The sequence below is a fragment of the Arachis stenosperma genome, chromosome 4 (assembly GCF_014773155.1).
Source record: "Arachis stenosperma cultivar V10309 chromosome 4, arast.V10309.gnm1.PFL2, whole genome shotgun sequence".
Taxonomy (NCBI): domain Eukaryota; kingdom Viridiplantae; phylum Streptophyta; class Magnoliopsida; order Fabales; family Fabaceae; genus Arachis; species Arachis stenosperma.
The window spans coordinates 149,220,115-149,246,461 of NC_080380.1; the positions used below are offsets into that span (position 1 = coordinate 149,220,115).

The following is a 26,347-nucleotide window of genomic DNA, read 5'->3' on the forward strand; positions in this document are numbered from 1 at the left end:
TAACACATAATAATAATTATATTATTAAATTTGATTTAGTATGAAAAATAAATAAATAAATACACTCAAAAATTAGTGATAATTAATTATATTATATTAGTTAATTAATTAATAATTAAATTAAAACTTAATTTTCTAATTAAATACAACTTAAATTATTAGTGATTTTTTAAAAATTGTTTAAGATAAAAAAATATATTATCTATGTATTAATATACTGTAATTATTTTAGTTAAAAAATTTATTTATACTATAAAAATTATAATAAGTAGATTTGACAAATAAGTAAAATAATTGTTTAAAAATATATAAAAAAATAATATTTAATCATGTTAAAAATAAAAAGGTTCTTATAAATATTTTTTTGTTATTTTAAGTATTATACTATGTGTATGAAATTATATTTTTATTATTTTAAATATTATAATAATGATTATGTGTATATTTCTAGTTCTTATCAATATGTATTAGATAGTTCTAATTTTAGATTTTGAATATATCTAAACCAATTTAGATTGATCAAGTGATCAACTTAGTCGTCTGCTTAAATAAGTATTGAGGGTTCGAATTCTGTCTCGTATGTATAGCAACTCGTTGCCGGCCAATTGTAGATTCTTAAATGGAATTCAAATTCATGATGGATTAGTCCTTAACTTGTTGAATATCGTGGGAAGCAAAAAAATATCTATATCTAAATTTTATTATATCTTTGTCCCCATTACTGAATTTTTCTGGGTCTGTCACTGTTCACAGCTTATGTCATCATCGCTGCTCATCCCGTTACCGTCGTTGTTGAGCCCGTCGCCACCTTTCTCCTGCTGAGTTTCTTTTCTCTAGGTAAATTTCCCTCTCACTCTCTCTCTTTCTCTTTCTCTCTCTCATTGTGAGTCTGTTAAGTTCTTCTCTTCTTCTTCTACAGACTCATCACTTAGTTACCTTCGCTATGTTCGGATATTGCCGTTGCAGTTTCATCTGAGTCTGTCACCGAATAAAATAGAATTTTTATTCAAGTTAAAAATAGACATGCATGAGATCATTTTTGCATGTAATTTCTGAATTTTCTCATCCAAATTTGATCTATGTGGTTGAGTATTTTAGTATGGGATCATTGTAGTTTTGTTATGACACTAATGTGATAAAAGTTTCGGTAATTTCATAACTAATATATGAGATAGACCAAATTATTAAAGTAATAAGAGAAATAACATTCAAATTTACGCGTAAAATTTATAAGGGGTTATCTCAGGAAAATATATATTTATAACCCAAGTAGAAGATTGTTAGGAAATTATTATTTCTTAATATATTTATGGATAATACATATATTAATTATAATCGTAAATTAAGTAATTTCACATTAAATGACTTATATAACAGTGATCTCATTTATTGTCATAAATGTTAAATTAAATAAGTCATTATTACTTTTGATTTGGATAAATGAGATTAAAATCATAGATACTATTTTATTTGAGTTTTAGGGTTTAATGAGTGTCACACTCAAATATAAATAATGACTTTAGAATTTTGGTCTTCAACATATCAAACTCGCCTTCATAACTCTTTTTCCACAGTAAAATTGTGATTCAACCCTATAAAAAATACAGAAGGTTTTGGTTGACGAAGATCAAAGAACCACAAGAACCAAGCTCTCTGATCTCAATCATACTCTCGAATGAAGAGACGTTTTCGCGCTCTTAGTTATATTTTTTAATGATTTAACATGGATGATCTTGAGGTTGAGAAATCCTAAAATTTTCAGCTAAAATAAAAATTTTATTCAATCAAATGATAATAAACAATTTTATTGAATTAAATTATATTAATGTGATCATTGGATGATAAAGAATGCATGAAAAATAAATAAATCATATTTTAAGAGTATAAAAATATTAAATTGTCATTTCAATTTACTTTTTTAATCAACGATAATAAATATCTTAAATTAATTAAATTTTTACAAAATTTATACACCTAAAATTATTTCATTTTTTCAAAAATCTTTTGAAAATACAATGGTTTAATGAGAGGTTGACTATTGAGAATTGAATATAATATTTTATATTCGTATTTTCAATAAAAAGATGTACTTAGTTCTATCCATCCTAAATAATTCTATATTCACTATTACTTATCCATCTAAATAATTCTAACATTGATAGAATATTATTTTTAAATGCAAAAAATTTAAAATATATTTATTCTATTTCAAAAATTAATATTCATATTTAACTTTGAATTCCAACTAATATGACAAAAAATATTATATTTTTTAGTTAAAAAATTAAAATAAAATATCTATAAATATATTTTTGTGCTTTAGCTTTAGATTTTTCAAAAAAATTTGGTAAGTTAATGGAATCAAATCATATTTCTATAACATATATAAGAATGTATATTACACATATATAAATAAAAAAATTGGGTATAGTAAGAACAAATACATAAATTAAAATAAAATTTAGAAAAATAAGAACTAATAAAATATTGAAGGAAAGAAATATAAATAGAAGAGAAACAAAATTATTTGATGGAAGAGAAATAATTTAATAAATTTTATGTGTATATAAAAGAAGAATAAAAAGAAGATATACAGTACTTTATTTAATTTAGCAAAATTTATGGGAATAAATACATAGAATAAGAGAATGAAAAATGATAATAAAAAGAAGCTAAACATCTGAATTAATATCAAAAAATAAAAAATAATAAAATAATAATAATCTATCACAATTTTAATCTTTTAATATAATTAATGAATAATAATATAATTAGTCTACCATAATATTAATATAATCTTTTAATATAATTAATTTTAATTAAATAATCAAATAAATTGAATATAAATATGTCTAATCTAATCGTATAAAAAATAGTAAATTTTTTACAATTAGACATATTATATATTATTATTATTAGTGACATATAAATATTAAAATTATATTAATACATTAATAGAAATACATTATTATAATAAACTAGTGTATGAACCCGTGCTCAGCACGGAAAAATTTATAAAAGTAAAAAAAAAATTATATGTTTCGATATTTAAAACAAAAGTATAAAATAATTATTATTTTAAGAAATTTATAAAATTATTATCAAAATCAAAGTTTAACTTAAAAAAAGTGAGTAATAATTATTTTATATTTTTTAAGGTAAAATAATTATACACTGATACAGAATTTAAAATAAAATTAAAATATTTACATTAGAATACTATTTTTTTAAAGACTTCTCTATAAACAACATTGATGGTTAAATTTGCAGACATTCCTACGTGATTCATAAGTAAAACTTTTAAACATCTCTTACTCTTAACTCTTGAATGTGCAATATATAGTTAGCCATGTGTAAAAACTGATTTTGGCAAGTACAATCCAACATGAGATAAAGTTTGTCCCTGAGACTTATTAATTGTCATGGCAAACGATACTATTATGGAAAATTGTCTTCGTTGGAATCTAACTGGGACGGTTTCATTTGTTGGTACCATATTCATTTTTGGAATCAAAGCAATATGACCAACATTGTTATCCGTTAAGACTTCACATTCTATGACATGATTTTCGAGCTTCCTAACTTGTAGCCTTGTACCATTACAAAGACCACTGGATTGGTCAATATTCCTCAGTAACATCACCGGAATGGCCAACCTTGAGTATTAATTTATGTGGAGGCAAACCAGAGCAATTTATGCTATTCAGTAATTCAGGACCATAGAGATCTAGTTGACTCTCCATATTCCCTTCATCCATACAAATGGAATCCAAACTAAGATATAATTTTTCCCCTCCAGGAATGATAGCCATCAGATGGTTGTTGACCTCTTCAACGATGTCTAGTGTAGGAGCCAGTATAGTTCTTGCTTTGAAAAAATCCTTTGAGGACATGTTTTTCAAAATATTTGGATAAGAAAAATGAACCAACTCATCAAAGGCCTAGTCTGAAGAAGGAATAACAATATCTCTTGGAAGACATATCTCAGATTCACTATCCATATTGTCACCTATTAGACCATCACCAACTTTCAATAACCACTCACCAAATTGCTCTGTCTCATCTTGATTTGAAGTAGTCGTCCCTACAGAGAATCTCATGTTTTTTGTTAGTTTGAGCACCTGGCAAAACTTCCAAAGGTAAGACGAATTCACGGTTGAATGAACGATATCTTGTCTCGATCCTCGTGGAATGACAGAAAGAATTTGTCTAAAGTCTCCACCTAGAACAACCACTTTTCCTCCAAAGGGCAAATCTTTGCTATATGTTGGAGAACACCTCATGATATCACCCAAGCATTTATCAAGCGCTTCATAGCAGTACTTACTAACCATTGGAGCCTCATCCTAAATTATAAGTTTGGCTTTCAACAGCAACATTGCTTGAGGAGAACCAAGTTTGATGTTACATACAGAATCCTCAGTTATATTCAGCGGTATTTTGAACCCTGAGTGTGCCATTTTTCCATTGGGAAGAAGTAAAGATGCAATACCACTCGAAGCAACGTTTAATACTATATCACCCCTCGAGCGAATCTCAGCAGACATAAGGTTCCAGAAAAATGTTTTTCCAGTACCCCCATGACCATACACAAAGAAAAAGCCCCCTTCATCACAATACACAGCTATAACAATTTTATCGAATGCATATCTCTGCTCAGGTGTTGCGATGGCTAAAATAAAAATTTTATTCAATCAAATGATAATAAACAATTTTATTGAATTAAATTATATTAATGTGATCATTGGATGATAAAGAATGCATGAAAAATAAATAAATCATATTTTAAGAGTATAAAAATATTAAATTGTCATTTCAATTTACTTTTTTAATCAACGATAATAAATATCTTAAATTAATTAAATTTTTACAAAATTTATACACCTAAAATTATTTCATTTTTTCAAAAATCTTTTGAAAATACAATGGTTTAATGAGAGGTTGACTATTGAGAATTGAATATAATATTTTTATATTCGTATTTTCAATAAAAAGATGTACTTAGTTCTATCCATCCTAAATAATTCTATATTCACTATTACTTATCCATCTAAATAATTCTAACATTGATAGAATATTATTTTTAAATGCAAAAAATTTAAAATATATTTATTCTATTTCAAAAATTAATATTCATATTTAACTTTGAATTCCAACTAATATGACAAAAAATATTATATTTTTTAGTTAAAAAATTAAAATAAAATATCTATAAATATATTTTTGTGCTTTAGCTTTAGATTTTTTAAAAAAATTTGGTAAGTTAATGGAATCAAATCATATTTCTATAACATATATAAGAATGTATATTACACATATATAAATAAAAAAATTGGGTATAGTAAGAACAAATACATAAATTAAAATAAAATTTAGAAAAATAAGAACTAATAAAATATTGAAGGAAAGAAATATAAATAGAAGAGAAACAAAATTATTTGATGGAAGAGAAATAATTTAATAAATTTTATGTGTATATAAAAGAAGAATAAAAAGAAGATATACAGTACTTTATTTAATTTAGCAAAATTTATGGGAATAAATACATAGAATAAGAGAATGAAAAATGATAATAAAAAGAAGCTAAACATCTGAATTAATATCAAAAAATAAAAAATAATAAAATAATAATAATCTATCACAATTTTAATCTTTTAATATAATTAATGAATAATAATATAATTAGTCTACCATAATATTAATATAATCTTTTAATATAATTAATTTTAATTAAATAATCAAATAAATTGAATATAAATATATCTAATCTAATCGTATAAAAAATAGTAAATTTTTTACAATTAGACATATTATATATTATTATTATTAGTGACATATAAATATTAAAATTATATTAATACATTAATAGAAATACATTATTATAATAAAAAGTTGCAAGAATTAAAATAACTGAAATTTATTAACTTTAATTAATTAAATTAGCATAAAATAAGAAAGAGATGATTAATCAGATTAAATAAATTAAAAAAATATTACTGAACAAAGTAAATATCACAATAATTATATTACTAATTAAAAAATTATCTATTTAATCAATTCAAATTTTTATTGAAAATAAAAAACTAAAGATTATCAATGAATAAAAATAAATAGAATATAATACATTAAAGAATAATTTTGGTAGTATAAATAATAAAATTAAATTATTATATACAATTTTTACTTTTTACCTTATTATGATTGAAGTTAACATTAATGGTAAAAAACTAATTTTAAATAGTCCCAATTTGTATTTTACAACATAATTAAAGCACCATTCATAATTTTTTATTTTGTGATTAATCAATTTTTTTAAATTTTTTGGTTGAGTCTTCTGTGTGATACTTAAATATCTCAATTAGTTGATATAATTAATCTACCGTAATGAATTGTATTTAATGAGTTAAAAGAAATAAATCAGGAAATATTCTAAGAAACATGCCACGTCAACTTTATCATTAAGTGCAAAAATTCGATTTTTATATAATAGAATAAATAGAATAGATAGATATCTAATTATTCGTTATTTTAACTTATTTATTATATATTTTTTTATATTTACAACTCAATATATTAAAATACAATTTATATATCTAGATAAGAATTACATAGATATTTAATTAAAAGAGCATTTAATTTTTTAAAATATAATAACAGTTTTAATTTCTTTGATTTTTCTTTTTTACATTTTTTTGTGTGTTTTTTTAAATAAAAGACAAGCCTATAGTAAAAATAGGAAGAGATTGTAGTATTTATTGGAAAGAAAAAAATAAATATAATTAAAATTCATACATTTAAAATGTGTTTGAACTTCGAAAAATGAGATGAGACATGAGAACCCACAGATACTTGACTTCAATGAATCTGTTTATACCATTCAACTCAGTATTTTTTAGCTTTCTGTTTTCTTCTCTTCTATTTCATATGAATTTATCAGTGCCAAACATGCATCACATAGAGTATATTTTAACTCCATCCTAATCCATATATTATTTTTGCTAAACAAAATATAAAAGAAAAAAAAGACAGTAAATAAATTAAAGTTATTATTATTTAAAGAGACAGTAAATATATTAGTATTTTTGTATTTTAAATTAATTAAGATCTAAATGAAAGATAACATTAATCTAAAAAAGTTAAATTAAAATTAACTCAAACATTGTTATTTAAATTATAAAAAAATTTGATTTTCATATTTTATAAAATATCATACTGGCGGTAATTGTAAATATGACGCTATTTAAAATTAAATAAAGTAACACAGATAAAACAAATTAAAAAATAAAAAATAACTTAATCTTGTATAAAATTTACCTATAAAATTTTGTACCGAAAAAAGAATTTAATTTTAGTATATTAATAATATAAAATATTTTATATAATCATTCAATTCAATTAGATTTATCTATTTAGGTCATTATTAAAAAATAAATTTAAGATACCAACATATAATTACTTTAAATTAAGCAACAATTATCAATACTATATAAGGGACACACTATTCCACTAAGAATGATTGTCATAAAGAATAATTTTATAATTTTCTATACTAATATTAGAAAGTTTATATAATACTATATAATAATATTATCATTATCAATACTATATGATATCAAAACAAAAAAAAATCACCGTACTAATATAATATTATCAATATTATATAAATCATTTTTGTATTTATTTTTCTGTGCGTATATAATATTTAATTAACACATTAAGACATATATAATATTTTGTTAATACATATATAATATAAAATGATTTATAAATTATTATTAATTCGTATATAATGTATAATTAAATTTAATGAATTCAATTAGAATAAACAATAAATTATTTATTTTATTTCAGACTTTATAAATGAATAAATTAATTAACTAATATAACAAATTATAATTAATGTAGTAAAATTATTTAAGTAATATATATTATAATAAATTATATTAATATTTAAATATCTAATCAAATCAATTAGCTGATATAATTAAGTCATGATAATAAATTGTATTGAATGAGTTAAAATAATTAAATCGGGAAACACTCTCTAGAGCATGCCACGTCAGCTCCATCATTAAGTGCAGACATCCGATTTTTATATAATAGAATAGATGTCATCTTCAAATACCTTAGATGGATGAATGTCTTCAATTCACTAAGGCTCTGTTTGGTTGATGTATATGATGAGACATAGACACAAAGATATAGACATTAAAGACATGGACATAAAATATTTGTGTCTATGTATTGTGTTTGGTAAAAATAAAGAACAAGACACACATATTTTAAAAAGACTGAATTATCCTTCATTCTACCACAAATTTTACTATTATTACTGTACATCTATTATCCCAAACACTACATGTCATTACCATTGAATTTTTATTTCTTTTAATATTTTTTATTTCTTCTAATATCATCTTAAATTATCATTCAAATATTAAATATATATTTTTTTTTTGAAAAAAATAAAAAAACTAAAGTTCAAAATTTATCAAAGATTAATCAAAATTTAAATAAATAAAAAATTAAATGTACAATTTTTTTTTTTGAAGAAAATAGAAAGATAAATTTAGTTATAAAATCTAAAAGAGGAAGAGAAAAAAGAAATGTTTGGGGAGATAAGAGGATAAATTTTAAAATTTCAATAAGGGTAAAAGAGTAAAAAATTAATGTCTCACAAGTTGTCTTAGTGTCTCACCAAATTGGAGGTACACAAATTTAATGTCTCCGTGTCCATCCGTGTCCTCCCGTGTCCTTCGAAAATCTGTGTCTCACCAAACTAAACAGCAGACATGTGTTACCGTATACCAGTGTGTCTATGTCTCTTAAATCAAACGCTGCCTAAGAGATGACCATAGCACCACTTGGTTCATGTTCAATACACGAGTTAACTTAAAGCCATTCCTTATCTATTTGAGCTTTTGGCCCTCAGAGTTTTTTAAAAGTTTGACCCTATTAGTTAAAGAATTTTTTATTCTTCTGACTCTATAAAATAGGGCCAAAATCCTATAGAGCCAAACATATTGACACCACTTAAGTCATATATAGTCCAAAAAATCTCTGGGCTTTGAGCAAATGCATGTGTTTGTCACAAGATAAAGTAATAAATAAACAAAGGGCCAAAAGATCGATACATAAGCATCTATATATATATATATATATATATATATATAAAAGCAAGCTGCTAAGTATCAAATATAATTGAAGTTATTCCCTAAAATGGGTAGCAAAAAATATCTAATGTTAACGCATACATAAAAGAAAGGAATTATTTAAATCTAAATCACAGCTTTCTCAGAGGTTAATTAACCATATTAATTAGCTTGCTTATAGTATTTGATTATATTATTATACTTAACGAAGGGTGTATGTGCTTGAGTTATGATTATAGATCATAAATATATAGAGTGTTCTTTAATAATTTATGGACTAAAGTTCAATACACAAACTATATATCAATTCCATTGGATGAACAATAAAAAATGCGAATAACGTGAAAAACGAACCACATTTCAAATCTCTTAATAAAAATTATATTTAATTAATTTAAAATTTAATTTTAAAATTAAAATTAAAATTAACTTTTTTTTTACCTATTGTTTACATTATTAAAAAAAAAAAACGTTATTTCCCTATACTTTCTCTTTTCAATTACAATGGTTTGTTTGCAAATTAAAGCAACTTAATTCACAAAGATACGTTGATTTCTTGCTTCCACAAATATTCTCACAGAATATGCTTTTGGTTCCTTAGTTGTTCTCTTTTTGTATATTCACATTGTTCGTATTTTTTATTGTTCACTACGTGGAATTGAATCGAAAATGACACATATCATCATAAAAAATATAACCCAAAAAGTTGCGAGAGAATACGTAACATAACCAACAAGAATAATGTACCATTAAAATGAAAAAAAAAATACTGAGAAATATTTATATATAATAGAAGAATATGTGATATGCATGGTAAATAAAATTCTTATTTTTTTTAGTGATCGGCTAAGGTTCTATTTTGATATAATAGAGATTGACAATAGAAACCTTTTACTTTGTGTTACAACACGGATTTCTTATTGTGATGCGAGTAACGAAATGCATAAAGCTGGAGCAAAGGTTTTAGATGATCATGGTTGATGGGAATAACAAAATGCGCAAAGGTAAAGCATTTGAGACTGATGAAATTTATTGGTTTCACAAATCGCATTGGGAAAACATTTAAAGCAGCTTATAGCCTAATGGGGAAGGAAAAGTCTAAAATATATAATGGCATGGGATGGGATAGTAGTTACTTAAATAATGCAGTGTTTTATGTACTCATTTTTGCCAGCAAACCATATCAAGAATGCAACATTGATCCCAATAATCAAGCAATATGTAGTTGATGATGAATATAGCCTCAGTTTTGGTCATGGATGAGCATGTAACGAGGGATGTTGCAATGTTGAATGTGAGTCCTTCCTCTTGCTGTTCCTTGGTTCCATGTAAAGTTAATTTTGTCAAGTTGGGGAATATGTCTTTGTTGAGGACGCTTGCTGTTCCTGCATCGAGATAGATGACACCCAAAGTTCGAATATTCTCCATCCTTGTTTCCCTAATTTGCATTCTGGACATTGATGCTCCTTTCCTCTCTGTTATGAACTGAGAGTGTACATTATCCGACCACTACAAATATCAAGTCATAATTCAGCATCATGAGTCATCACTCAGGCTAAATACAGCATAGTTTGGCGTTACGCGTTACAACCGAGCTCAGCGGCCTACATGCTAGAATAAAAATGCCCGACCAGACATCATCACTTATCAAATCTTATTATTGCTCTTCAATTCTGACGACAAAGCAGAAACATAACCGACCTGTTTCACTCCACTTATAAAGGTATGTCATCTTCTCCTTAAACGGACACATTAAATTCTGAATACTAACTTAAACTTTGGAGTGCCTTTGCAGGTACACTCCCCCTTGTTTCTCGTTCACACTCTGCACGATTGAACATCTCTCCAGGTGTGAAGCTCGGACTTTTTCCAGGATCATAGATCGACACCAAAAATAACAACTCGGCGTCGACTCCCAAAAGCCGAACTCCATTCCAGGTATCCACACAGGAACAATACATAAATATTTCTGAGTGATTTGAGCTTCCATATTTTGCTTGGTAGATTAATAACTTTAGGATGCCATAAATACAATGTTTCTAGATTTCAAAGATAGCATAGAGAATCTACGGCATTTGCAGTTCTTTTAAAAAATGTATGGTCTTTCAAATATCTTAGATGAATGAATGCCTTCAATCCACTAGATCTAGATGATACTTTATTTATTATATTATAAAATTTAAGATTAGAATTTAGATAAAATATCATTATTAGCCAAATGTAGATAAAAATAACATCGGACGAATTACTAATATCATAATAGTGTTTGTGTGGGATGATGTTCATAAATTAACGAAAGTCACATTAATAACATATTTTTCTTTTCTCTTCTTTTTCATCAGCATATTTGATTCCTCTTTCTCTTCAGTTCGTTTCTCGGTTCACTGATACTATTTTCCAATTTCTTTTTCTTCTTCAGTTCTTTTTGTTCCTAATCTCCCCTGAAGATGGAGATTATAGAGTGTGAAGGCAGTTGATCTCACTGTACCCGATGGCTCTAACCTTCAGAGAAGTCATCGCGGTGGAAAGGACGGCAGCCGTGGTGGTAAAGGTTACGAAGGTAGAAGCGGTGGCGACGACGGCTATGGTGGTAGAGGAGTCTAAGGCAGCATGGCTCTGACTGGTCGCCGTGGAGTTTATCGCGGGGGTGAATAAGGGGGAGGATGTGATGACAGTCGTGCATGCTAAAGCACATTGTGGAATGGGTCAAGGTATGCAACCAGGGAGGAGGCGGACGCAGAGACAGGTTTGGCGGCGTTTGTGCCGGCAGCAGATGCTACAACCATAGGCATCTGTGGGCATTTTGCAACAAGCTGCCCAACGTTAGTGAGTTTCAATTCTCGATTTTTTGGTCTTTCCTCTTCTAAAATTGGGTCAAAATTCTTTTTTCCGCGACCCATTTCAGCTTTGTTGCTTTCAAATGAAACTTTGTTAATTCAATGTTTATGTTAACCCGTCAATACTGAATTAGTACATGTCACTACTAACCTCTATCAAGTATAAGATCAATTTTGCTGTAGTTGATTTCATGTTTAATATAACTTTGAGTTGGTGCCAGGTTCTCCTTCCTCTTAGGTGAAGGAACTAATTAGCTTTAGGGCAATTTGTACATGATTATGTTCTTCTTTCTGTGCTTACTTTTGGGTCCATCATATTTTGAATTAATATTGTTACAAATATATAAAACAGGGAGGAAACTATTTACAGAATACAACTTGACAATTTCTGTGATGTTCATTATCAGCCTCTAGACTTTTTGACCGGCCTGTGCTATTGTTGGGGAAATCATTGGGCATGTATTTTATTCAACCATATTTCTTTTAGGTTTTCATAGTATCTCTTAACGGACTAATTTGAGTTGCTAATTCTTTTAGTTGCTAATTAATTTAGGTTAATTTTCAGTTTACTGTTAGAGTTTTCTTGTTGTTGTAGATTTCAAATGAAACGATTATTTGATGTGGGCATTGGGCAATCTATTAGCATGTTTCTTTTAAGTGATGTAGCCTGTTTTCTTTATGAAGAACGATTGTTGGTAAACGTGATTTATATGTTCTTATATAAATCACAAACTCAAATTTTATTATCACCTTCCTTCTAATGTGGTACTCATGTCAATCTGTAACGAAGATCATCAAGTAATGCAAAAAAAAAAAATCTGTTAGAGAAAAATTTCTCAAGGTTGTGTTTGTGTTGTACAACTAATTTAAAATTAGTGTGTAGCTGATCAGTTTTTCCTCTTTTAAATTTGTTCTTCATTTGGTCAAATTTTGTTCTCCTACAGATCGCGCATACCCTTCCAGTTTCACTTAATAACATTGGAGGTGTATTCATGGGAGCCTGTTCTGTATTAATGGGAAACTTTTGCCAATCTGTTATTTTCAGCGGCAATTTAATTTTTTGAGTTTTAAGACATCGTTGACTTACTTCTTGGTCTCATATATATGTGTTAGGTAGGTAGCATTGTATTAATTATGATCGCTCGGTTGAGTTTACGTTAATTTTCCAGTAAGTATAGATGATTTTTGTGTGAACTGCTTTAATAAGAACAATGCCTTGAGATAAACCCTAATTCTTTGTGTTTTTATGTGTTTGAATTAAGAAACATTAGGTTGAAAGCAATCTTTTTTTATTGGAATTGTCCATGATTCTTTTAAAAGAAGAGGTTAGTTTAGTAATTTTATCTCTGCTAGGTTCCAAGTTTGATAGTTTTGATGGAATTATTGATGCTCTTAATGCTACGTTGCAAAGGCTTAGGATTTAGAATTTTCTGGATAGAAATGTAATTTTGAATTGCATATCAATTCTGTAAAATTTATCAAATCACACTATTCTTTTATTTGTATTTACTTGATAGAAAAATACAAGTCTTTCTTAAAAAGTTTCAGTATATATGTTACTCTATCATAGTTGTACCAATAAGATGTGGGCTAGATGGGAAGATGATTTTCTCGCTTTCTCACTCATCAATTAGTGTTTGTGATAGCTTTATGGTTCGTAATGCATTTTTGTGTATAACTGCTCTTGTATGCACAGCGCCCACCTCACTTCTGCTTCAAAACGGTTGTTCCTTTTGTTCTTATAAGCTCCAAAAGAGCCAAAGATAATCATCAATTGTTGATACAAAGTTACTCACCTGAAGCTGCTTTTTACATGGATACTAGCACTTAGTTTTATTTAATCTTTCTTTTTTGGGGGTAAATAAAATGAAATTAATATATATATTATTATTATTATTGTTATTGTAAGTACTATCTTATGATTCATGTCTTTTAGTTTTATATAATGTGTTTAATATTCCAGGGGCATGGATTGAAGACCAAATGCATTAGATGAATCTGAAATTTTTACAAGGGTATACCGTATTTGAAGCTTGCTAATGAGGTAAAGTATTGATGATTTATTATCTATTTTATAGGTATTTTATTTTTGTCATTGTAAGGTTTATGGGTCACACTTTCAGTTTGGCTTATTACTTAAAGTCTCACTAATTGATTGGGTTTGTAGTTGATGATAATTTTTTTGGTGAGACATGATTTTGATTTGGCAGAGAACCTAAGTGATTGTATGGATGTTCAGATAAAGAGATGAGCTGCAGGAAAACAAAAAACCAATATGCAGTTACTTCTATCATCATTACGAGATGTATGCTCTTTGACATAAATTTTGTATTGCTAATACAACAAGTTTTCTGGTTTTGTTTTTAACCAGATAGTCAAGAATGAAACTATAAATAAGAATGATTAGATCCCGAAGATTGTAAATTAGAAAGAATGCACCATATATGTAAATGAATGCTGCTATTTTTTATTAGATTATTAATCATGTTGCATGTACCATATGATGCTTTGTGTCTTTCAACTATTATCATGCAACCAATCATTATATGATTTAACATGTTATTTATAATGTTGATACTGCTTTGATACTCTTGAAGCATATTTAGTGAGATAAGCTTAGTTATATTGTTTATTTAGCTCCATTTGTATGACCCTTCAGTGTTGCATGCAACAACAACAACAACAACAACAACAACAACAACAACAAAGCCTTGTCCCACTAAGTGGGGTCGGCTACATGAATCAAACGATGCCATTGTGCTCTGTCATGTATCATGTCTACAGAGAGACCGTTTACATGTAGATCTCGTTTGACCACCTCATGGATGGTCTTCTTAGGTCTTCCTCTGCCTTTCGCCTTTTGTCCATCTTCCATCTCATCCACCCTCCTGACTGGATGTTCTATCGGTCTTCTTCTCACATATCCAAACCACCTGAGATGCGATTCAACCATCTTTTCCACAATGGGTGCTACTCCAACTCTCTCCCTTATATCTTCATTCCTTATTTTATCCAATCGCGTATGACCACTCATCTATCTCAACATCTTCATCTCTGCCACACTCAGCTTATGTTCGTGCTCCGCTTTAGCCGCCCAACACTCCGTATCATACAGCATAGCCGGTCTTATAGCGGTGCGATAGAATTTACCTTTAAGTTTTAAAGGCACTTTTTTGTCGCATATAAAACCAGATGCACTCCGCCATTTTGACCAACCTGCTTGGATCCTATGATTTACATCATGTTCAATCTCTCCATTATCCTGTATGATACACCCAAGATACTTAAAACTTTTAATTTTTCGTAGGATGTTTTTTCCAATCTTCACCTCTATATTGGGATTTTCCCTTCTCAGACTGAACTTACATTCTATATATTCCGTCTTGCTACGGCTTATGCGCAGACCATACACTTCTAGAGCTTCTCTCCATAACTCCAACTTCTTATTTAGGTCTTCCCTTGACTCTCCCATAAGGACGATATCATTGGCAAAAAGCATGCACCATGGCACAGGCTATTGGATGTGCTCTGTGAGTACTTTCAAGACTAATGTGAAAAGGTATGGACTTAAGGATGATCCCTGGTGTAATCCTATACCAATAGGGAATTCCTCTGTCACACCACCTTGAGTCTTCACACTAGTTGTGGCCCCATCATACATGTCTTTAATTGCCCGAATATATGCGATCCTTACTCTCCTCTTTTCTAAAACCTTCCATAAGACCTCCCTTGGTACCCTATCATACGCTTTTTCCAAATCAATAAACACCATATGTTTTCTAAAACCTCTTTTCTTCAGTGTTGCATGCAATTGCACAATCTTTGCTCACTCTCCGATTGTTAAATTTTGGATTCTGCCAAGAATTCTATCATTTTTTCCTGCTTTAGTTAGTAATCTCCTTTCTTTGAATAATGGTTAATTTTAGGGGTTTGTTTGCTATTGGTAATGGATGCAAGAAGTTAAGGAATCTAATACTAAGGCACAAGGGTTTGGAAGCAATCGCTACCGGATGCAAGGAACTTACACATCTTGAAGTCAATGGACGTCACAACATTCGAGCTTTGGGGCTAGAATCCATTGGAAGATATTGCCAATATGTATGTAAAATAAGGAATGAATTAACCATTCAATAAATGGGCAACATAAGGAAGCATGGGGCACATCTTTGGCCTCTTTATATTTACATTTGGTCAAGTTTTTCATTGCTTGCTATGTGTGTTTCTCTGTTTATTTTTCATTTGTGGTGCTAAGCTCGACTTTCTATTGGCAGACGTCTTATTTAGTTGGCATTACTTTACTATCAAAGAATTATTGATGTTGGCCTTCTTCAGGATGGAGAAGGATGCAAGTTCCTACAAACTCTTCAACAGGTAGATTACTCAAACCTTGGGGATGATGCTATATGTGGTATACCTATTGGCTGTAGGAATTTAAAGAAACTTCATATCCATTGCTGTTATGAGGTACTTCATTTGCATGGCTATTTGGTTTACCATGTTAAACTTCATTTAAAAACGAATATTTTTGGGATGGCTTGCTTTCAAAATACTCTCTGTGTAATGTAATATAGGAGAATGACTGTAACTGATTTTGTCTCAACACACAATTTTACCAATTTTTTTCTTTATCTAAATGGCTTCTTTTGGTGATTCCACATTCAAAACTAATGTTAGTCAATAAAATCCGAAAACCATGAGATTTTGAGACCGGTGAGCTACATAAAAATGAATGTCAAAATGCAATATTTAACTTGGTTACAGAGATTTATTCAATCCTATGCATAATCTACCATTCCCTTTTGATCTGTTTCATCGTCCAATACTGCATTCCCATTCTGCACACGCATAAAAGTGTTACGTTTTCTATATATTAAATAGAAAATTAATTGGTATATGCTATGCTCTCTATGCAATTTTGGCAAAAATTTAAAAACGTTGTTGAAATTAAAACATATTTTTTAGTATGTTACTCATTTTTGTTGAGTTTGAAGATTAAAAGTGTTTCATCCAAATACAATTTTAGTATTAGTCTTAGGCTTTTAGCCTTTTCTCTCATCTTTTAATTCAGTTTTTTTTCCAATTTTTGAAAGGTGCAGATGATTTTGCCACAAGTTGAGCTTATTACTGCTTGATTTTGATGGCTGATTTATATAGTTTTATTGCATCAGGTATCATTTGTTATATGTTAGTACTTTCTCATGTTATATTTCGACCAAGTATTTTACCTTATGAAAGTATCTTTTTCTTCCCAAAAGATTAATTCTTTGTTGTTAATAGTGTATTCTTCGTTAATCTCTCTTGAATCCGCTTTGTTACTTTTTATCTGTTCTGAATATGCTTTGCTATAGCATATAGTTTTTTTCAATTTGTTCTCAATTTGGCTTATATGTTTATTATATGTTTTCGGTTGCTACAACCATTAGCTAAATACATATGATTCAGGCATTCATGTATCCATTTTTTAAATTTGATATTTTGATTTCTTTTGCTTTTTTTAGATTTATTGCAATTTGAATGGTATTTTATATCATTATTGGTTCTAACCTTTTTCTTTTTCTCCTTTCAAGAGTAGAATCTTTTAAGCCATCACTCTTATCTTTATTTATTTTTTTCTATTTTCAAATTTTCTTATTATTATTTGATTCATTGATTAAAACATTTAAGATTGCTTAGCACCCGAATTTTCAAATAAATTTAAACTATGGATGTAATTGAGTTTGAGTTTAGTTTTGATAATTTGGGATTAGGTATATTTTAAATTGTACTTAGAAAATAAAAAATAAGATTAATTTCGAATAATATATCTTTATCTTATAATAATAATTTTGTTTTATTTTAATTTTCATGTTAGTGCAATAATTAGTTTTATGCTTTGCTCAACTAAGGGACCATTGGTGAATTTGAAATATGCAGTGACTCTTAATTTCCTATCAATAAAAGAGTTTTAGAAGATAATATGGTCATTGAAATTTTACGACTGATATAAGTTTAAAAATTCAATTTCTTTATTATTATTAACTATTGTTACTCAATTTTAATTTCTTTTCCTTTCCATTATTTAGTATTTTTTGATGGCATATAAAATATTTTTTATTTTACTTTTTTTTTTTCTCTGCACTTTTCAGTTTTGGCTCCCTACAATAATTATTATGGATGGTTTCAATAAAATAGTATCTTGCTTCATATTTTGATTTGAATATTTTGCATTATTAGGTGCTAAAAGGATAATGTCAATGAAGATAAGTAGTCTAAAATAAAAAGTAAAGTGGTGTGCATGATGGAAAATATAGTACAAGAAAAAGTTAATGAAAATATACTACAAATTTATTAGTAAATGTTGTACATGCCAAAATTGATTATTTGAAGTTAGTGTTAAATAACAAGAATATAACTGAATGGATAAACTCATAAAAACCAAGGAACATATAAATTGGGAGATGCGAATTTTTGAAAAATAAAATAATTAGCTAGCCTTACGCATATATTTCAGGATCTATTTGTTGTGGATGCTACGAAAATATGATTTAATAAGAAAAATGACATGAGTTGGATGCTACAAGAACATGATTTAATAAGAAAATGATAAGATACTTAATGTTAACGAGGGATGTTGGATTTTTCTTTGCTTAGTTGATTTGAATACTACACCCTAAATAATAGTTGAAAGACTTATTTTTCTAATATATTTTTGATATACAAATTGATCATTCTATTATTAAAAATTTAAAAAATGAATAGATAATTTATATCACTATAAAATTTATTTTTTTGTATTTAATAATAGAGTTCAGGTAATATAAATTTTAAAACTAAATGCTTAGAGTTTAAAGCAAGAACAAATTAACTGAGAATAATATAAGATACGTTTAAAAAAAACATAAAATCTTAGTATTTTTTTTTATTTTTAATAGTCTATCATTATAAAATTATGTAAATTAAATTATTATAAAAAATAATTTATGTATTATAAAAATTAATTATATATATTAGTTAATAATTTTTTATTATTTAAGTTACCTTTGTGTTTTAATTATATATATATATATCTAATATTTTATTATTATTTTTGTGCCATCCCCGACCCCGTGCAACGCACGGGTCGATGCACTAGTTATATCAAATTAAAAGAATTTTGAAACAATCATTTTTTAAGAAATAAATATTTTGTATAAATTAAACATCTTATTCACATCTACATAACTCAAGGTAATTCAGTCTACAAGAAATAAAATTAAAAAAATGAACGAAGAAAAATAAATAGGTAGATATCGATACTTACTGCAGTTATAACTAGGAGCAATTTCTTAAAAAACTTGCTTGTTCTTATTTTCCTTGTTCTGTTGCTATATCTCTCCCTCGCACTATTCTCGCTTTTTCTTTATCAATTATTTCAAATCTTCTACGTTCCTGCATTCTGTGTGATCTTTTGAATAAGTTTATGATTTTTTTTTTATGTCTACGGTGAGTTATTACATACATAAGACGATATTCAAATTCTTTACAATTATTTAAGTGAACGAGTGAATTAATCTCTCTACTAACTCAAGTTAATTTGACTAAATTTATGATGTTAATATTACTTTCTGATGATTTCAGTGGCTAAGAGAAGGGGGGTTGAATCTTAGCCCCCTTTTTGTTGCTTAACACTTGCTGAACCCAGAAGAGGCCTTTCTGTTTTATCTCGTCTCTGGACACGAGACTTTTTGTTTTTACTCGTCACTTGCCACGGGACCTTTTTGTTTTGTCTCGTCACTTGGTACGAGATATTTTAGTTTTTGCTCCTGTGCAGTAGAAAACAGAAATGAAGTAGAAGAGAGGAAAGTTACACCCAGATATATCCTGGTTCGGCTGCTAAGTGCAGTGCAGCCTACATCCAGTCTCCATCACAACAATGATGGAATTTCACTATAATCAACCTGATTACAAACTGTAAAGTGCTAACCCAACTTACAAGGGGATTCCCACAGAATCATGAAACACAACATAGATGAACAAAGAAACTCTAAGACATCTATGGCTTTTTCTTTTAATTTTGCACTCTCTGCCTTTTTCCGCTCTATGGCTTTTTCATTACAAACCTCACTGTTTGCCTTTTTCCATGAAACTCAAGACATGACAAAATTAAACAGAAAAATACTAAACAGAATACATTGAAGGAGAAGAGAAAACTGTTAGCTCAGGTAGCTCTGAGAACTCTGTGCCTTGCACTCTCAAATTTTCTCCTTGTCTCAAACAGTGGCTGTCCACCCTTATTATAGAAGAGGGGAGCCTCCACTTATTGAAGCCAAAACCGAAGCAACTTCTTCCTCCTTCAACAAAACCGGTTCGGCCACATAGAGAGAGAAGAGATAACCATGCAAAACCCAACATGCAATTACCTCTAGTCCTTTCTTGATCATCACCCTTCATCAATCCGAGCTTTCCATCCTTGGCTTGCTCTCCAAGATGAAATTCTGACCCTTGATGCTTCATGATGATAATGACTTCATCTGCTTCAATCTCTGCCTTCAACCATCACTTCGCCACTCTAGCTACTCCCTGTGGTGGTTGAGCAGAATCAAAGACAAGCCATGCCTCCAAGAATCTCCCTTGTTGGCCGAGATCTTCTTCTTCCTTTTTGAGCATGCAAAGCTCAAGATAACCTCACCAAATCTGACCACATTTGGTAAGTATCTTAGCCACAGCTCATTTTTATTTTAGCATGTTTTCTTGCCATCATTAGCTTGATGGTCTTGATGCATGCAGCTTCTTTCTTCTGTTGGTTAATGAGCACGGCGTCCATGGTTTACTGGACAAAGACCAAAGAAGAAGCAAGAAAGAGATGAGAGAGAGGAAAGAGAAATAGTAGTTATTGAAACAAAAGATAAAAGTGAATTAATTTCCCTTTCTCTTTTTACTGACAAACGTGTAGCCTTGGTGCTTGCAATCACATCACTTTGTCAATTTCTCTCTCATAGTTCCCATGTAATAAATGATAGTTGAGTGTAATTTGAAATCAAACACATGTTTGAATTTTTGGATCTGTTGAAAACAATTTGGGTTCCCTCTTTATTGTTTTCGGGTAATGCTTGAGGAATTAGCATTGCATATAATTGGGCTTAGTTGCATCAAATATTAAATCTGGCCCAATTAATAACATTTGCTTTCCTGATGGATTTGGATCAAGCATAGGAAGCTTTCATAGAAAATTAACCATGGGCTTGGTTGTAATCAACATTGAACTTGGCCCATCAATATAAAAAATTCCTGCCACTTAGTATAAAGCATGCAACAAGGCTGGTTATTGGGCTTAAGCCAGAAATTCATTTTTTGGCCCAATATAAAATCTGCACAACAAAATTATTAATTAGGCAAATATAAATTAAGATCAAATTAATAATTTTGTAATTAAATATTTTAATAATGTTTGTTCATCATCAAAATTAAATAAGAGTTTCCAAACTCATCACTTTCACAGTAGTAATATAATATAGCGATGGATCTTCTTCTTTAATCTGTATAGTAAACTTCATAAACATTTTGAATAACTATTTGTTGGGCTTCATTTTATAAAAAAAAAATCTCTTTCTCTTAAAAGAAAATACGAAAAAGAAATAAAAAATAAATGATAAATTTAAATAGATGATTGAGTTACTTCATGTTATCTTAATTATTTTTCTTCATGTCAAATAGATTGATCTGTTGAATAGCCATATATATATGCTAACTTTATCTTGTTCTTTGTTTGTTTAAAATACATTTTTTTTCAAATTTTATTAATTATTTGTTAGATAAATTAACCACCAACACATCTTTGTTTTTGAAAAAATTCAAGCAAAAAAAAAAAAGAAATCAAGTAGTAGCATAGTTTTAGTCCTTTCCACTCATGATGGTCAGGAACCCCTTCCAAAAGTTTCAAGCAGTGACTACTAGGGGAAACAATTCTTTTCTTTATGTTAGTATTTGTATTTAGTAATTTACATAACGAGTAGTGAATAAAATTGTAGTTTTAGGTACTATTTTGATGTAATAGGAGATTAACAAGAAAACTTTTTACTTTGTGAATGTGGATGTGCTTTATCAACTTAGCAATCTTTCTTTCATTCCAATTTATATTTATATTTGTACACAATATTCGTCATTGTGACAAAATGCAAATGAAACTTATACCCTGTAGTCCGACAATCAAATAAAATAAACACAGAAGAAAAGCACACAAAAATTAAACTTGGGCTGCCTTACCTGGCTGTTGATGGAATCTAAAGATCAAGCAATAAACACACAAATACATTAAAGCAACTCCTCAATATCCGCATAATTATTTTACAATGAACCAACAAATTAAACACACAACATCGTAATGAAACTACATATCCAAGGAAAGATATTAAACGGTAATCAAGACACAAGAAAAACAAAGGTCAAATGTTGATGATGAATATAACCTTATCGCTCTAAGTCAAGGATGAGAGGGTCGTTGCAATATCGAATCTGAGGCATTGCTCCTTCCTCTACCTTCCATCTACCATCCAGTTGAACCTCACTCAGATGTAGTACTTGAAGCTGTGGGAAGTCACCAGCTACGCAATTAACATCGCCATATATGCCTCCGTCAACGAGTTTCAAGATTTGCAGTTTGGATAGCCGTCCCAGGGTCTTTATCATTCTTGCATCCAGTTGAGGAAAGTATCCTATGGTAATCTTGGTAAGATTTGTAGGATACGCATTCGGATCTAATGGAAGCTTCTCGATGCAAAGTAGCTTTAGCGTTCGGAGTTTGTTTAGGCACCGCAAACTGTTCTCTAAGAATTCTTTTTCTGGCGGCCCTTTACGCAAAGTTAATTTTGTCAAGTTGGGGAACATGCCCTTTTTTAGGACGCTTGCTGTTCTTGCATTAAGATAGATGTTATTCAGTGTTTGAAGATTCTCCACCTTTGTTTCTCCAATTTTCATCTTCGATATTGATGCTCCTATATGCCACATTTTTTTTAAACTGTAAACATCAATGTCTAAATACACATGCCTGAGTGACTTGAGCTTCCATATTTTGTTTGGTAGAGTAATAGGCTCTTCAATCCATAAGTATAGCGTTTCTAGATTCCAAAGGTTGCATAGAGAAGCTAAAACATCATTTCCAATTCTTGTAGAAGATGCTGTGACTTTCAAAAACCTTAGATGGATCAATGTCTTCAATCCACGAGGTGATAAACATAGCAACACTTGGTTCATGTCCAATACACGAGCCAACTTGAAGTCATTCCTTATCTGTTTCCACCCTTGTGATTCATTCTCCCAGAAAGTGCTTTCACCAAACAGAAGCAGAGAGCGTGCAGATGATTGGGTATCTTCGGTTAGCCTCAGTTCTCCTCTATACTGGAGAGACATCCTACGAGAATTACACTTAATAGCATCCAAATTTGTGCACACTTCCATAAATTTATTTTCCCTACTCTCTGAAATGCATAGGTCACGAAGAAGATCATGGACTCGACATGTCTTCACACCCCCATCACTCCTCCTACTTGCCACTTGCACCAAGCTCCGTTCCACCAGCTTATCTAAATACATGTCAGCAATATCTTCTACTTCTAGTGAATTTGATGGTCCAACTTCTTTTTTCTGAATGAACCCTTCAGCTATCCACAGTTGACACAATCTTCTCACATGGATTTCATAATCTTCTCACATGGTTTTTGACTAGCCAAGATGTGATTTAAACTTTCGGAACTTTGTGTAAACTTGGCCAAGTCTTCCTTAAGTCTTTTAACCTCTCTAAGAAACTCTTCATTTTGCTTAAAACAGTCCACATATGCAAGAACACAATGGTTACTTTCACAGCTCCTAACTTGGGCTCTTAACTGCTTATTTTCTTCAACAAGATCACAAGCAGTTTTGGCCTCTCTCACTTTTTCTTTTAGAAAACTGTTTTCGGCCTTAAGAATGGTAATTTGCTGTTCAAGTTCTTAATTTTCCAGCAGAAAACATCTTATTTTTTCAGAAAAGTGGTCTATCATAAGATGAAGATCTTCAGTGTTAGGGTTATGAAAGACTACCTGATCTATGTGGTCTGCCATGAGACATGTCTGTGACTTGGTCTCGGTTTCTTCATCATCATCATCAGAGTCATTCTCCAAGTCTTCCCATGTGGCCATCAGTCCTTTCTTCTTTCCTTTTTTCGGTTTTTCTTCCTTTTTCAGCTTGGGACAATCAGATTTGAAATGCCCCATTTCCTTGCAATTATAGCAAGTTACCTTGCTAAGGTCTTTCTTTATTCTCCTTGTGCTGCTGCCTTTGCCTCTGAGCTTAGCCATTTTCCTGAATTTTTTTGCAAATAAAACAAACTCATTTTCAGAAGAGTTATCACTGGATTCATCATCCAGAGGGTTAGTCACAGAAGAAAATGCAATTCCTTTCTTTTTTGTATCCTTTTTCAAATAGGTATTTTCAAAAGCAAGAAGATTTCCTCTCAAATCATCAAGTGTCATGGAGTCTAAGCTACTGCTCTCAGAAATAATTAAAGCTTTAGTTTCCCACTCTTTTGTGAGACATCTCAACACTCTTCTCACTAGCACAGAATCAGAATGTGTAATTCCCAGAGCATCTAAGCCAACAATGATAGCATTGAACCGTTCGAACAGTTCATCAATGGACTCTCCTTCCTTCATTGCAAACATTTCATATTCTCTATTTAGCATATCTGTCCGAGTCTTCTTGACAATGGTGGTTCCTTCATGGGTGATTTGTAATTTGTCCCAGATTTCCTTTGCCGTTGTGCATCTTGATACCAGTCGGTACTCCTCGAAGCTGATAGCACAATTGAGCAGATTTATTGCCTTGGCATTTAACTCCACCTTCTTCCTATCTTTCTCGGTCCATCTTGCTTCTGGTTTGAGAGAAACAACTCCTTCTGCACTTGTGATAGTTGAAAATTGAGGCCCTTCGAGAATAATCTTCCAAAGTCTGTAATCCACTGCCTGTACAAATATCTTCATCCTTTCCTTCCAATAGGTATAGTTTTTCCCATTGAAAAGAGGAGGTCTGTTGCTTGATTGACCTTCGGTTAGATTATAGGACACCACATTTGCGCCACTGTTTTCTGCCATGAGGATCTTTGCTCCAAGCTGCAAAGCTTGATCTCTTTGAGACCAAGCTCTGATACCAATTGATGGTTTCAGTGGCTAAGAGAAGGGGGGTTGAATCTTAGCCCCCTTTTTGTTGCTTAACACTTGCTGAACCCAGAAGAGGCCTTTCTGTTTTATCTCGTCTCTGGACACGAGACTTTTTGTTTTTGCTCGTCACTTGCCACGAGACCTTTTTGTTTTGTCTCGTCACTTGGTACGAGATATTTTAGATTTTGCTCCTGTGCAGTAGAAAACAGAAATGAAGTAGAAGAGAGGAAAGTTACACCCAGATATATCCTGGTTCGGCTGCTAAGTGCAGTGCAGCCTACATCCAGTCTCCATCACAACAATGATGGAATTTCACTATAATCAACCTGATTACAAATTGTAAAGTGCTAACCCAACTTACAAGGAGATTCCCACAGAATCATGAAACACAACATAGATGAACAAAGAAACTCTAAGACATCTATGGCTTTTTCTTTTAATTTTGCACTCTCTGTCTTTTTTCGCTCTATGGCTTTTTCATTACAAACCTCACTGTTTGCCTTTTTCCATGAGACTCAAGACATGACAAAATTAAAAAGAAAAATACTAAACAGAATACATTGAAGGAGAAGAGAAAACTGTTAGCTCAGGTAGCTCTGAGAACTCTGTGCCTTGCACTCTCAAATTTTCTCCTTGCCTCAAACAGTGGTTGTCCACCCTTATTATAGAAGAGGGGAGCCTCCACTTATTGAAGCCAAAACCGAAGCAACTTCTTCCTCCTTCAACAAAATCGGTTCGGCCACATAGAGAGAGAAGAGATAACCATGCAAAACCCAACATGCAATTACCTCTAGTTCTTTCTTTATCATCACCCTTCATCAATCCGAGCTCTCCATCCTTGGCTTGCTCTCCAAGATGAAATTCTGGCCCTTGATGCTTCATGATGATAATGACTTCATCTGCTTCAATCTCTGCCTTCAACCATCACTTCGCCACTCTAGCTACTCCCTGTGGTGGTTGAGCAGAATCAAAGACAAGCCATGCCTCCAAGAATCTCCCTTGCTGGCCGAGATCTTCTTCTTCCTTTTTGAGCATGCAAAGCTCAAGATAACCTCACCAAATCTGACCACATTTGGTAAGTATCTTAGCCACAGCTCATTTTTATTTTAGTATGTTTTCTTGCCATCATTAGCTTGATGGTCTTGATGCATGCAGCTTCTTCCTTCTGTTGGTTAATGAGCACGGCGTCCATGGTTTACTGGACAAAGAC

At 30.2% G+C, this 26,347-nt stretch overlaps 2 protein-coding genes across 2 annotated transcripts; one reads left to right on the forward strand and one right to left on the reverse strand.

The window, feature by feature from the left end:
- Positions 1 to 11,406: 11,406 nt before the first annotated feature.
- LOC130975940 (F-box/LRR-repeat protein 4-like) lies at positions 11,407 to 16,555 on the forward strand. Its single transcript, XM_057900655.1, has 4 exons — positions 11,407 to 11,978; positions 13,953 to 14,033; positions 15,916 to 16,087; positions 16,322 to 16,555. The coding sequence occupies exons 2-4, from the start codon at positions 14,029 to 14,031 to the stop codon at positions 16,553 to 16,555; spliced, it is 411 nt and encodes a 136-aa protein (XP_057756638.1). The 5' UTR covers positions 11,407 to 11,978; positions 13,953 to 14,028.
- Positions 16,556 to 22,414: 5,859 nt separating this feature from the next.
- LOC130975941 (putative late blight resistance protein homolog R1A-3) lies at positions 22,415 to 24,120 on the reverse strand. Its single transcript, XM_057900656.1, has 3 exons — positions 24,022 to 24,120; positions 23,688 to 23,901; positions 22,415 to 23,604 (listed from the first exon to the last, which is right to left on the reverse strand). Exons 1-3 carry the CDS (start codon positions 24,118 to 24,120, stop codon positions 22,415 to 22,417), a joined length of 1,503 nt encoding a protein of 500 aa, XP_057756639.1.
- Positions 24,121 to 26,347: the final 2,227 nt, after the last annotated feature.

What these genes read in the sequence shown, in the direction of transcription:
- LOC130975941 (XM_057900656.1), bottom strand. Translation starts at nt 24,120, where the DNA reads ATGGCCACATGGGAAGACTTGGAGAATGACTCTGATGATGATGATGAA. An exon ending in TGGCAGACCACATAGATCAG is followed by an intron (nt 23,902 to 24,021) that starts GTAGTCTTTCAT and finishes ACCATTCTTAAG; the next exon opens with GCCGAAAACAGTTTTCTAAA. An exon ending in GTTTACACAAAGTTCCGAAA is followed by an intron (nt 23,605 to 23,687) that starts GTTTAAATCACA and finishes AACTGTGGATAG; the next exon opens with CTGAAGGGTTCATTCAGAAA.
- LOC130975940 (XM_057900655.1), top strand. An exon ending in TTGGAAGATATTGCCAATAT is followed by an intron (nt 16,088 to 16,321) that starts GTATGTAAAATA and finishes GGCCTTCTTCAG; the next exon opens with GATGGAGAAGGATGCAAGTT.